Source organism: Narcine bancroftii, chromosome 9 (genome assembly GCF_036971445.1).
Source record: "Narcine bancroftii isolate sNarBan1 chromosome 9, sNarBan1.hap1, whole genome shotgun sequence".
In the NCBI taxonomy this organism is placed as follows: Eukaryota; Metazoa; Chordata; class Chondrichthyes; order Torpediniformes; family Narcinidae; genus Narcine; species Narcine bancroftii.
In genome coordinates this window covers 117,297,299-117,310,840 of record NC_091477.1, presented here as the reverse complement: position 1 = coordinate 117,310,840, position 13,542 = coordinate 117,297,299, and the positions used below count along the sequence as shown (strand labels likewise).

Sequence of the window (13,542 nt, the reverse complement as noted above, 5' to 3'; positions counted from 1 at the left end):
AATTCAGCAGGTAAAACTGTTTTTAAACACACAGAAATGCTGGAGGAACTCGGCCGAGCTCTACCCGCCGCCCCCCCACACCCCCCACCTCCCACACCCTTCTGAAATGAATGGGCAGTTTAAATGAATACAGAGAAAAGCTGGCCAGCTGGGCACGATAAACCACAAAAACTTTTGCTGCAAATATTGCAGCCTGACTCTTAACTTGCCTTTGTGGCCTGGACAGCTTGTTGAAGCAAACAAAGAAAGCATTTATAAAGCTCCTTTCAAGACAACCCAGAGTGCTTTGCTCTTTTCAAAATGTGGTAAATGTTCCAATACAGGACACGCAGTAGCCAATTTGTGTTCAATAAACTCCAAGACACAAGAATGACATACAAAGTGAATAATCTATTATGAGGGGTAACCTTTCCTTATTGAAAGACCTGCTTCTGTGCTGTACATCGCAATGACTCTAATAAGATCCCCATTGAACGAACTTGTGACTAACATGAAAACACAATGCTGGAGAAATTCAGCAGGTAAAACTGTTTTTAAACACACAGAAATGCTGGAGGAACTCGGCCGAGCTCCATAGGAGATAACGATACACTACCGACATTTTGAGCCTTTCTTCAAGGTTCGAGCAAAAATTCAGCAATGTGTCTGGACAAGGACTGGAGAAGGAAGGGGGAAAGAATGGGAGACCAAACCAAAAGGCAAAAGGTGTTAATTGGATATATAAATGACACTATTTGACCTGCTGAGTTTCTCCAGCATCGTGTTTTTACTTCAGTCCACAGTGCCCACAGATTTTCATGTTTGACTCCAAAAGTATTCTTTGTTTGCTACTTTAAAGGAGGCCTAATTCCATCAAAAGAGTTCAGAGAGTTATCATGAAATCTGTAGGAATGTAAGATGAACAGATTCAGAACACTTGCAACAAACATTGTTAGAATATGTTTATGGGATTGTGAAATTAATTCATGAATGTTAACTGACCCTTTATTTCCTCTGCATTTAGTTTAAAGATGAAGGCTGTTATGGGGTTATTCTGTTCCTCTACAGTTTACTCTTCTCAAGGACTCTGGATAAGTAAGGGCAATACTAATTAAGAAATATGATTTTTTTTTCACAATCGATTGAATTGTTCAATCATTCAAGAAATCTTCAGAGGAAAAGAGAAAAACCAACTTGTCTATGACTGAGTGTTTGTTGTTTGAATAACATGTTTTTTATTCTGCAGTATAATATTGGATTGAAATACCACGTGCTGTGGTTTTAGGCACGGAGATAATGTTCACAAGTGTTTTTTTACGTTCACCATTTTAGCTTTGCGTCTGTAAACAACACGCAGTAGATCCTTTCTTTAACGAGTCATAGAGAAAAGGCACAGCTAATTTGAACTTCTGCTTGCCGTAAGGCAGACAAAATGTCGCCATTAGTGTTGCCCGGCGCCCCTTACAAAAATAAGAGAAGCAAAAGAGAGTCCCTTCAGAGTTGCTGAGTATCGGTGGATTCGCCTCCAGCGTTCCCGTAGCCTCTGCACCTGCATAGGCTCCTGTTCCATTCATCGGCCACCCAAGCTCCAGATCCAAACCTCCGATGCAATCAGGAAGCCTTCAGCACCCTCAGGAGACCTTCTTGCACTCAGCACCCTCCCAAATCCCAGATCCGATACATTGTTCCCATGAGCCAGTCTCCAGCACCCTGCAGCCCATGCTGGTCCCTCGGCCATGTCGCCCACAGCCTGTATGGGGTCCCTCAGCCTCTGAGCCCCTTGCTGGCCTGCTGCCGTCCTATAGGGTCATCTCCTCTGCTGCTTCTTCTCAACAGGGGGTGTTCTCTTCAATTCTGGTGCCCTGCACCACACCGCGGCTCTCCGGGAGTCTATAACCCCACCCACCCCCACCCCATCTTGGGCCCAGACCTCGTGGTTGCAGGATTTTAAAATAAAGCACCATCAGCTCCTTTAACAGGCCATTTAAATGTTGCACTGTTGTGCTGGCATTAGGATCGGGCTGTTGAACCCTTCAAAGCAGCGCTCTGTCTCCGCCCTCCCGGGTCTGCGCCAGCGACAGTGGGCGGTGTATGGATTTCTTTAGCGTCTGTAGAAGGGTTGAGTGAAGCTTTAATATATTGTTCTTTATTACAGACTTCACAAAGACATGGACCATGCAAATTCTCATCTCCTGCAGATAACCATGTGGAATTTCACTTGTCGGCAGGTAAGTAATCATATCTTAATGTACACAATCCATTGATTCCTCCCCATTTCTGTCACAACTGGTCAACTCATTATGTCCAGACTGTCAAAGGGCTGTTTGTTATCCATTCTTTCTCAGAATCCCACACCCAGATGAAATCACCTCTCATTCTTCTGAACTCCTTTGAACATCGGGCAGCATATTTGGCGTTGTGGTCAGCGCATCGTCTTTACAGCACCAGCGATTGGGGCTGGGGTTCAAATCCTGCACTGTCCATAAGGAGTTTGTATGTGTCTGCGTGGGTTTTCCCCGGGGGCTCCAGTTTCCTCCACCATTCGAAACGTACCAGGGGTGAAACATAGAAACATAGAAGATAGGAGCAGGAGTATGTCATTCGACCCTTCGAGCCTGCTCCGCCATTCAACAAGATCATGGCTGATCTTAAAGTTCAATACCCCGCCCCTGCCTTCTCTCCGTAACCTTTAATACCCTTATACTGAAGAAATAGATCTAATTCCCTCTTAAATAGATTTAATGAACCTGCCTCTACTGCCCTCTGTGGCAATGAATTCCACAGATTCACCACCCCCTGGGTCAAGAAATTCCTCCTCATCTCAGTCCTAAATGGTTTGCCTATTATCCTCAAACCATGGCCCTGGGTTCTGGATTTTCCCATCCTTGGAAACATCCCATCTGCATCCATTCTGTCCAGTCCTGCCAGAATTTTATAGGTCTCTATGAGATCCCCTCTCAATCTTCTAAACTCCAGCGAATACAATCCCAATTTGGTTACTTATCTTATGTTCCTATGTTGGTGTCAATTGGGCGGCATGGACTCATGGGCCGAAATGGCTTATATGAAATGGTGCTGTATGAAATTAATAATTTTAATCGTCCAACCTTTCTCAATCAAAACTCAAACAATAATCAAATCTGGCCAGGAAACCCTGTGAAAGGAATTCCATTGACTTGAAATTGCTGGAGATGCTCCAGATGCAGGCATTTGTCACTAAATACAATCTGTTAGAGGTGGAGCAGCATCAGTGGGAGATAAAAAAAAAGAATGGTTGCTGTTTCGGGCCAGTGCCCTTCATCAAGACGTCTTGCCAGAGGGTTCTATCTCAAAACATTGAGCATTGCTTATCTCCTGCTGCTGCTTAACCTACTGAGTTCCTCCAGCAGGTTGTGTTTAGATCCTGAAAATCATCTCTGCTTGCATCTAACCAAGGCTGGTTGTTTTTTTACCTCTGCGCAGCCTTTGTCGTTGCCGTAGGGATGGCCCAGTGTAGTGAACAAAATGGCTTCAGCATCTGGTGAGGCTCCATGCAGATTTCTCTGCATCAGGGACTGTCAGAGCTGTTGAATAGGGACAAATGGTAATAGATATTGTGGCGCGCTGTTAGCCAGAATCAGACACACACAAGGTGAAGACTGTACAACAGGCTTTAATCCACAAAGACTCCCACAGAGCCAGGTTGGCTGTGGCTGCAGCAACTCTGAGTGAGGCCTCAGGAGGCCGGCCGGTGCAGGCTTATATCCTGGAGGGTGATTGACACCTGACTGGGTGGGGCTTGATCCATTCAGGCTGACTGATTGGCAGCCGGCCAGGTGTTGTCCTGTCCCCTTACACTCCTGTAGGTACAGAGGTTGCCCCCTGCAGTAGGCCGGTGGTGGACCACCAGAGATATTCATCATGCAAACAGGCCAATTTTCCACTGAATAAAAACGCAGAGATGCTGGAGGAACTCAGCAGATCTTGCAGCATTCGTAGGAACATAAGATAAGTAACCAAAATTTTGAATCCTTCAAGGACTGACATGACAGTTCTATATCTTTTCCTTCTCTGGACGCTGTGAGACCTGCTGAGTTCCTCCACCATCTCTGTGTTTTTACTACAATCTCAACATCTGCAGACTTCCATATTTCATTCCATTCTCCGCTGAATCCACATTGACCATAAAGCGCCCATTTTTACACTTAGCACACACTAACCAATTTTATTCTTCTCATACTCCCATCTGATGGATTCTAACACTCATCTATGCTGTAAATTTAATGGTTCATTAATCCACGAGCCTTCTTGTGACCCACCAGGGTCACAAGAAGAGCATGCAAACTCCACCCAGACTAGTGATCCTACTAGTTGTGCCACTGAAGAACATTCGTGAATGTCCTTCAAATTCCTAAACATTTCATGACATTGGAACATGAAAATAGTTGTTAAAAAATTAAAATGGTGTCCTGATTAAACAATATCTTCTTGGTTAAAAATCTTAACAACACAACCAGTCCTGAAAAATCTATCAGTTTGTTAAAACCAGATGAAATTTATCATAGAAACACAACTGCTTTCTTGACGATAATGAGTTTAATGTCATATACAATGTATGGTGCACCTATGCAGGAAATTCTTACTTGCTGCAGCCATACAAGTAACTGTAAAACAAAATTATAGTGGTAAACTTAATTGAATTAAAAGAGACAGTAAACATACAAGATACAAGGTGATACAAGGTAATAAAGCACCTACTTTTTACACGTCCCACCCTAATCTTCTTTACTCTTCCCACATTACCATCAGATCCCCATACTCCATTCTGGAGTTCTAGAACCTTTCTCGATAGTTCTAGAACTTCACTCTGGAGTTCTGGAACCCTGCCATACAATTCTAGAATTCATCTATCATTAAATGGTTCATTAATCTACCAACCTGCACATTTTTGGGAATTGGGAGGAACTCATGCAGTCTTCTGGTGATAGATGCATCATGGAAACAGGCCCACTGGCTCACCGAGTCTACCAAAATGTGTAGGGTGGTGGATTAACAAAGGACCCATACAAGTTGTGGGCTGCTGGATACTAGCTCATGGGAACCAGGTACCGGGTGCTGAGGGCAAGAGGGGCTCCTGAACGGCCTCAAGTGGTGAAAGGTTCCTGATCATATTGGCGATTGCGATCTGGTGCTTGGTCGCCAATGGTTTGAACTGGACTCTGTGCGGCTGCAGAGGCTGAGGGAGCACTGGAGGTGAATTCATGGGAACTCAGCGACTCTAAAGGGATTCTCTTTTGCTTCTCTTTCTCTTATTATCAGCGGCACCAGGCGATACTCACAGCAACTCTTTGTTTGCCTTTATGGGAGGCAAAAGTTGATGTATAATATGTAGATTTTTAAATTAATGGACAATTAAAATGAATTTCCTCCCTAGTGCCAGCAGTCAAACAAGGGATGCCGCATGTATGCAGAACAGAACCAGGCCCTTCAGCCTGCCATGTTCATTCTAACCATCAATACTATTCCCATTTACCGCACTGGGTACTTCGCATTCTTTGCATTAACAATTCAAGAGCTTGTCTAGGTCTTTCCTAAATAGTGAAAGAGTTTCTGCCTCCATCACCTACATCAGATTGCAGTCACTCTCTGGGTGGGTCTTCCTCACATCCCCTCTGAGTTGCACAGTTATCGTGATGCTATTACAGTACCAGCAACTCGGATTCGAATCCAGTGCTGTCTAGAAGGAGTTTGTTCCTTCTCCCCATGTCTCCATTGGTCTCCTCCAGGTGTTCCGTTTTCTTTCCACCTTTGGATATCATTGGAAAGTACGGGTTTAAATGGCCAGAATCAAACTTCTAACCATACTGCAAATAGAATTTAAGTATTGTATTTAGCTGAAATCTATGCCTTCTGGTTAAAAACGTCTCTTCTATTGGGCATGTTTCTGGCTTCTCGTAAGCTTGTATACCTCTATCAAATCAACTTTCAACTCCTCCTCTTCGAGAAAAACAAATCCAGCATATTCAGCCACTCCTCGTAACAACTCCATCCCGTGACAACATTTTGGTGAATCAGTTCTGCACCCTCTCCGGCACCAACACCTCCTTCCAATAGTGTCACAACCTGAAATGTATGTAATTCTTCAGCAATGGCCTAACCACCATCTCTGATCTCTAGGCTCTCTGCTAGTTTGACTCCAAGGAATATATTCCTTCCTTTGTTACAGATCTCCTTTGCTCTTGGTACAATAGTCCCAACCTCTCCAGTCTCACCTCATAGATCAAGCCCTTCATTCTGGGCAATATCCTTGTGCATCTTTTGTCTTTCAGTACCCAAAAAGTCTGGAGAAACTCAGCAGGTCACATAGCATCTCAAGGAAGCAAAGATAACAAATATTTCAGGCCTGAGCCCTTCGTCAAGGCTTCCTATAGATACCTGGTGAGTTTTTCCAGTACTGCAATCTGAAGACTGTGTAACTCCATCTTTTGACTTGCCTTCTAGGCACTTATAAATCTGATGCTCACTGGGAGAGCCAGTCCAAATGTTTTCAATGGTGACCTTCAGTTTGATGACCAGGGTGTCTTACTGAAAGATCCACAGTATGGAATCCTTGCTCGAAGTGAGGTGGGTTATCTCTACTGGAATAAACATGAGCTGGACCATGATAAGCTCCCACAGGTAACTTCTTATTCATTAAAGTCATTAATTTTATATATATAATACACACACACACATACACACACACACACACACACACACACACACACACACACACACACACACACACACACACACACACACACACACACACACACACACACACACACACACACACACATTGTCAGAATATATACATGGCATCCCTGAGATTTTTTTATTTCTGCAGACGAGGTAGAATTATCACTTATTAGCAGTGAAACAAAAACTGACTCAATGTTCACGTGTAAACAAACTGACTGTGCAATACTGAGAGAAAAAGGGTTCAGAGGAGGTTTACTGGGATGATTCTGGGAATGAAATGGTTATCATATGAGGAGAGTTTGACAGCTCTTGGCCTGAATTTGTTGAAATTTAGAGAACGAGGGGAGGATCTCATTGAATGTTGAAAGGTGAGGACAGAGTAAAGGTAGAAAGGTTGTTTCCCATGGTGGGTGAGTGTAGGACAGGAGGGCACAACCAGAACTGAAGGGTGCCCGCTTAAAACAGAGTCACAGAGGAATTCCTTCAGCCAGAGGGTGGTGAATCTGTGGAATTTGTTGCCTGAGGCGGTTGCGAAGGGCAGGTCATTGGGTCTATTTAAAGGCAAAGGTTGACAGGTTCTTGATTAACCAGGGCATCAAGGTTATTGGAAGAAGGCCGGGCAGTGGGGCTGAGTGGGAAAATACATCAGCTCATGATTAAATGGCAGGGTAGACTCGATGGGCTGAATGGCCTATTTCTTCTCCTGTGTCATATGATTCGTCACGACAAGCTCACATTAAACATGTTTTAAAAGCTCTCAGATTTCAGGTGGAAGCAGATTGACAGACATAAAAGTTCAGTAGGTTCACTCTGCATTCTAATCCAGCTCCTGAAGACAACAAATATATTCCATTTGATTGCTAGTACAACTGACAAGAAACCAAAGGCTGAGGAAATTACGCAGCACGCAATCTCAAGCAACCAGAAAATTCTCTTATCCGGCATCTTCCGATCCCCATAGGTGCCAGATACCGGGGGTTTTACTGTGCATGGAAATACATGCAATGTAGGTTACATCAAGCCCAGTTGATATATATCACAGCCTTATCCCGTTCAACATCATCTCGGCTATCAGGATTCTTTTCTCCCTCTTAGGTTTATCCAGCTTCCCCTGAAAAGCAGAATCAGCCTCCTCCCACATTCATCCAGCTACTGGGCAAAAAGAGAAATCAAACAGCAGATGCAGGAATTACTCAGCAGGTCAGGGAAGATCAGCAGGAAGAGAATTTAATTTTTAATTTGGAGATACAACAAGGTAACAGGCCCTTCCGGCCCCAGGCCCATGCTATCCAAATACACCCAGACGACTAATTAACCTACTAACCCTGTAAGTTTTTGGTATGCGGGAGGAAACTGGAGCACCCAGGTGAAACCCACGCAAGGCACAGGGAGAACGTACAAACTCCTTACGGACAGTGCTGGATTCGAACCCTAGTCACTGGCACAGTAGGAGAGTTGCACTAACCTCTAAGCTAGTCGTGCCACCCGGAAAAACAGTTAATATTTCAGACCGATGACCTTTCAAATCATCGACCTGAAACAAACATTAATTCTCCTTCTCTCTTTGTGGATACCGCCTGACCTGCTGAGCACTTCCTGCTTTTTATTTCAAGTTTTTCAGCATCTGCAGTATTTTGTTTTTGGTGTGGCTGAGCTGGTTTCTCCTGAGTTTCTTTATACGGTTTTCCCCATGATGATCTCTGAAGTGTGATGAACGACCCATTACATAATATCAGTCAGGACACGAAGAAGAAATTTCACTTTATGGTGCTGCAGGGACCAATTTCTCAAAGAACTAGCTGAAACTAATTGGATGAAGATATTTTAGAGAGCTGCATGTTAATCAGGCAATGCAGTCATTTTGTGGATCAGTGCAAGACTGCCTGTATGTAATTAATGGATCATTTATATTGTAAGGTTGTGGGAGGTCACATATGCAACTTCTTTAATTTTTATTAAAATTTACAGATACAATGCAGTAACAGGGCCCCACACTGCCCAATTACACCCCTGTGATCAATTAACTGACTAACTTCACCTTGATGAGGGGCTCAAGCCCAAAATGTTGGTTATGTATCTTTATCTTTGCTTCAAAAAGTACACTGTTTGACCTGCAGAGTTATTTCCAGCATGGTGTTTTTACTAACCTACTAACCCCGTACGTTTTTGAAATGTGGGAGGAAACTGGAGCAGCTGGAGGAAACTTGCACACAACACAGGGAGAACGTGCAAACTCCTTGCAGACAGCACCAGATTCGAATCCAGCACTGTAGTAACATTGTGCTAACCACTGCACTAATCATGCTGTCCATTTTAATTGAAACGGAGCTTCGATACTGCAGTGAGCCTCATGCTCAGACTGGGGTGGGGGGTGCCAACTTTTGGTCACGAATCAATTTCAGAATATGTCCCTGAATTCTATGTTAAAAATTTCTGGCATCATTTACTCTGAGCCTGCCTTATGTTACGTGTTCTGTACATTAAAAAGAGAGAGGTTGTCTACCTCATTGTGCTTAACCTTCAACACAGTAGACTGGCCTTAGAGTGATCTTGGTGACTTTTTTTTTTACAGGTTGGAAGCATGCTGAAAACTCCCAAGTTACCAATCTGGCTGTGCAACATCAACAATGCCTTCAGTGTGTTGTTCAGTACCAAGCAACAGCTCCTGTCTGATTGGAAAATGGAGCACCTCTTTGATTTGTACTTTTACACTGGCCAGCCATCGCAGAGCAAGTCGGTCACACTAACAATAGGTACGAATTGCACATCTGTTGTCAGCTTTGACTCCGTGGTAGCACTCTGAGTTTGGTGGTCTTGGGAGCTAGGTTCTAGCTCAAGGAATCTGAGCACAAACCCCAGGCTGATGCGTCAGTGCCAGTGAAGAGAGAGTGCTGCACTGTCCTCAGCTGAATAGGACATAAATAGACAATAGACAATAGACAATAGGAGCTGGAGTAGGCCCTTTGGCCCGTCGAGCCAGCACCGCCATTTTACAGATCATGGCTGATCACATGAGCCAAGGCGTCAGCCCCCTTGAATGCTCTTGAGCTCTATTTTGAAGAGAAGAGGGTTCCTGTTGATATTCATGTCTCAACCAACATCCACAGATCACCTTGTAGCGATCGATTCTGATTATGGGACCATGCTGGGCTGCAATTAAGAGGTGAGAATGCTACTGATGAGAGAAGAACTAAGCAAATCACGATTAGCACAGAATCAATGAAGTTTACTGCATTAAAATGCTGCGTCCATTACTGGTGTGAGATCCTGTTGATCTGTTGGCATTCACTGCATCCGGTATGTTCCAACATGCTTGTCATTAATACAGATTGTCAAGACACACACCACAATGTGAAACCTGTTGCAGGCACCATGAAAGCATCCTAACAATTTAGCTCCATGCTGATCCAGCCTAGTAGTGAAATATTACAGCAGTAAAAGCACCCCAAAATGCTGGCGGCCAGTCTTTCAGCATCCATAGGAGACAAAGATATATTGTGGACGTTTCGGCCCTGAGCCCCTCTGCAAGGAATAAGAAAAGAATAAGCGGAATCCTTGCTTATTCCTTGAAGAATGGCTCAGGCCCAAAATGTCGGCAATATATCTTTGTCTTCTATGGACGCTGAGAGACTGGCTGTGTTCCTCCAGCATTTTGGTGTGTTTTTAACTACAATCACAGCGTCTGCCGACTTTTTGTGTTTCACAGATATTACAAGGATTTGCTCAAGGCCAATTAGGGATTGGCAACCAATGCTGGCCTTGCCGAGAATAATTTGTTTAAATTTGATGTTCTGGTCTGTGGTGGGAGCAGATGAGTCATTCCCATTGATTTCTCAGCAAGGAATTTGTAGTGTGGAAGTAAGGGTCTTTCTAGTTTAGATTGATGTGAATTAATTCATCAAACACATTAATTAATTAATTAACAAAAATTTTGATATATCAATACAACTTGATTAATGCTTATGCTGTGTCGGTTGCAGATACCTAAAGGCAGTGAGGGCCCCAGGTCATGTGTTACCTGGCAACAACAGCTGAGCTAATAAAATTCCACTAGCCCTAATTTCTCCAAAATCATGCACCTTACAAGAACTAAGGCAGTGGTTCTCAACCTTTTTTTCTCCACTCACAAACCACCTTAATTAATCCCTTACGAACCACAGAGCACCTATGTCATTGGATGCCATGGATGCTCTGTGGTTTCTAAGAGTTTACTTAAGGTGGTACGCGAGTGGAACAAAGAGGTGAGAACCACTAAAATAGGGGAACTGAAATACCTGAGGGGAGGGGGACACGTCTCTGTGAATGGTGCAGAATATGGTGCAACATGCAGACAGATATTGCGTAGCTTCATGCTGATGGAATAATGTTTACGACACGGGAGGAGGCTGTTTTGTGCTTGGTCAATGTCAGAGAGTGTTGGAGAATATAAATCCATGCGTTTATATGTTCGAGGAGCTCCTCGATACTCTGCGGAGGTAATGGTCCTCCCACAAGCTTGTAAAGGGAATTGGCCGAAGAAGATGAGTCCGGGTCCTTCATTCCTCAGAGGTGCTGATTGAGATTCTCTCCCAGCATCTGGATGAGGCATCACTACTGATTCTTCACACAAGGCATTTCTACATACCTACTATGTTGTACCTTCCCGCTCTGTCAAATTCCATTCATTTCCAAGCCTCTGATACTGCTATTCTATTTCTGACTGCCTTCGATTTGTTTTCTAGTTATTCACACCCTCTTCACTGAGTTATAAGGTTGTGGGGCCCAAAGACCAGTGTTAAATTCTCAACTAAGGCTCCAATGCATCACTAATGCTGATAGAATAATGTTTATGACATGGAAGGAGGCTGGTTGATGTCTTGTGGCTATTTGCGTGCATAAATTGACTGATGTTTTTCCAGCAGTGAACAGGTTTGACAGATTGTAAACTGTATCTAGAAAACCTTGGCAGAGATGTGAAAGACTCAATTCTAATTCTTTTAAAGATACTGCATGATAGAAGGCCCTGCCACCCTATGAAACTAATGACCCCAATCCAAGACACTTAGGAGGATGGGAGGAAACTGGAACACCCAGAGAAAACACATGCAAGTTATGGGGAGAAGGTACAAACTCATTACACACAGGGCTGATTTCAAACCCTGGTGGCTGGCACTGTAACTGTAGTGTACTCACCACTACACTGACTGCTCTTGAACACCTTTTTATACTCAATTTCTATTCCATTCCCAAAGTGAAGATCTTGCATTCTTGTCTCCATTTCCAGTGGAATTCTCAAATTGTTTTTTCTTGGTTGCCTTGTAGACACTCACTCTCATCACTGGGAAGAGGGGATGCTCGAGAAGGAAGATGGTCCAGAGAAAACGTTCCCTCCACTTTTGATGACCATTCGCACCAAGTGGAAAGGCGCTGCTGTCAACTGGAATGGAACAATTCCATTTTACTGAAGAAGGACATCTCAGGGCAATGGCAGATAACCCTGTTGTACTGGGATGATTGAGCTCAAATTCTCAGTTCCTTGGTACTGTGCATGTAAAGTAACACTTTGTCACTGGCCTTTGCTTCCGCTTGAGCTGCTTTTAGACTTTCTAGTCCTTAGTGGTTTTTAAAAGGGTTGGCCCAGTTGCATCAACAAAAAACTACAGTAAAAGCCCTGGTATCCGGCACCTATGGCGATTGGAGGATGCCAGATAAGTGTATTTTCTGGTTGCTTGAGATTGTGTGGTTGGCAAACTAACGGCAAGGTGTGCCAATTTTAAACTTGTGTATTTTTTATCTATTAACTTTCCATTTTTTTTTCTCTCCCAGTGGCTTGAGGATGCTGGTCACTTGAATTCCAGATACCAGCGGTTTTACTGTATAAATTTCTCCTCATTCACCGAAGATTGGAGCTTCCATAAGATGTGCAAACTCGGCCAGATTCTGCAAAGCCACCCTAGTAGTTACCTCTGCTTCTGCACCCTGCATCTCAAACGAATTTTCTCATAAGCCTGGTGAAAGGATTTTTAAAATACATTTAGAGAGGTACTTGGATAAGGAGAGGTTTAAAGGGCCAAATGCAGGCAAATGGGGCGAGGGTGAAACCCAAAAGTCTGTAGATGCTGTGATTGGAGTCAAAACACAGATATGCTGGAGAAACTCAGCAGGTCTCACAGCATTTATAGGACGTAAAGATATATAACCACCGTTTTGGGCCTGAGCCCTGAAACATTGGTAATATATCTTTACTTCCTGTGGACTCTGCAAAACTGCTGAGATTAAATTTAAATTGAGAAATATGGCACAGTTCCAGATTCTTCCAGCCTACAAGCCCATGATGCCCAATTAACCTATAAACCCAATACGATTTTGGAGGGTGGGAAGGAAACTGGAGCACCTAGAGGAAACCCACACAGACACTGGGAGACCGTAAAACCCCTTTTCAGACACATTACGTATCAGCTACGCTAACTGTGCCAGTGAGTTAACTGCATCCTGTTGGTCCAGGTTCCTACATGTTCATCAATTGCCAACACCAACATCACAGGACTGGATTAACATAGTAGCGAAAATATCATATGCCCCGGATTTCCCCTGTGTTTATGTGCTATGAATTGTGAGGAACATTATTGATCTCATCTTTGTGCACCGGCTATTAGATACCACACTGATAGTCTGTGTTAATAACCCCGATTAAAGGTGATAATTGCTAACCTTAATTGCTAACCTTAAATGGGGCCGCCACTGTCCTTGCCTCACCCGACCTCTTCTCTCTCAGCCCCGCGCCCCCCAAATCTAACTCCCGATGCGGCAGCAGGGGTGCAGTACTCCGGAGTTCGCCGGAGAGCTGCTCCAGCATCTGATCGG

At 43.8% G+C, this 13,542-nt stretch overlaps 1 protein-coding gene across 1 annotated transcript in view; it reads left to right on the top strand.

Annotated features, from left to right (window-relative positions):
- The window catches only part of mindy4b (MINDY family member 4B), a 34,292-nt gene extending 21,928 nt beyond the window's left edge, over positions 1-12,364 (top strand). The window contains 5 exon segments of the mRNA XM_069899135.1: positions 1,004-1,074; positions 2,135-2,207; positions 6,460-6,636; positions 9,272-9,452; positions 12,001-12,364. Coding sequence (XP_069755236.1) covers positions 1,004-1,074; positions 2,135-2,207; positions 6,460-6,636; positions 9,272-9,452; positions 12,001-12,143 — 645 coding nt within the window. The 3' untranslated portion in view covers positions 12,144-12,364.
- The last annotated feature ends 1,178 nt before the right edge of the window (positions 12,365-13,542 follow it).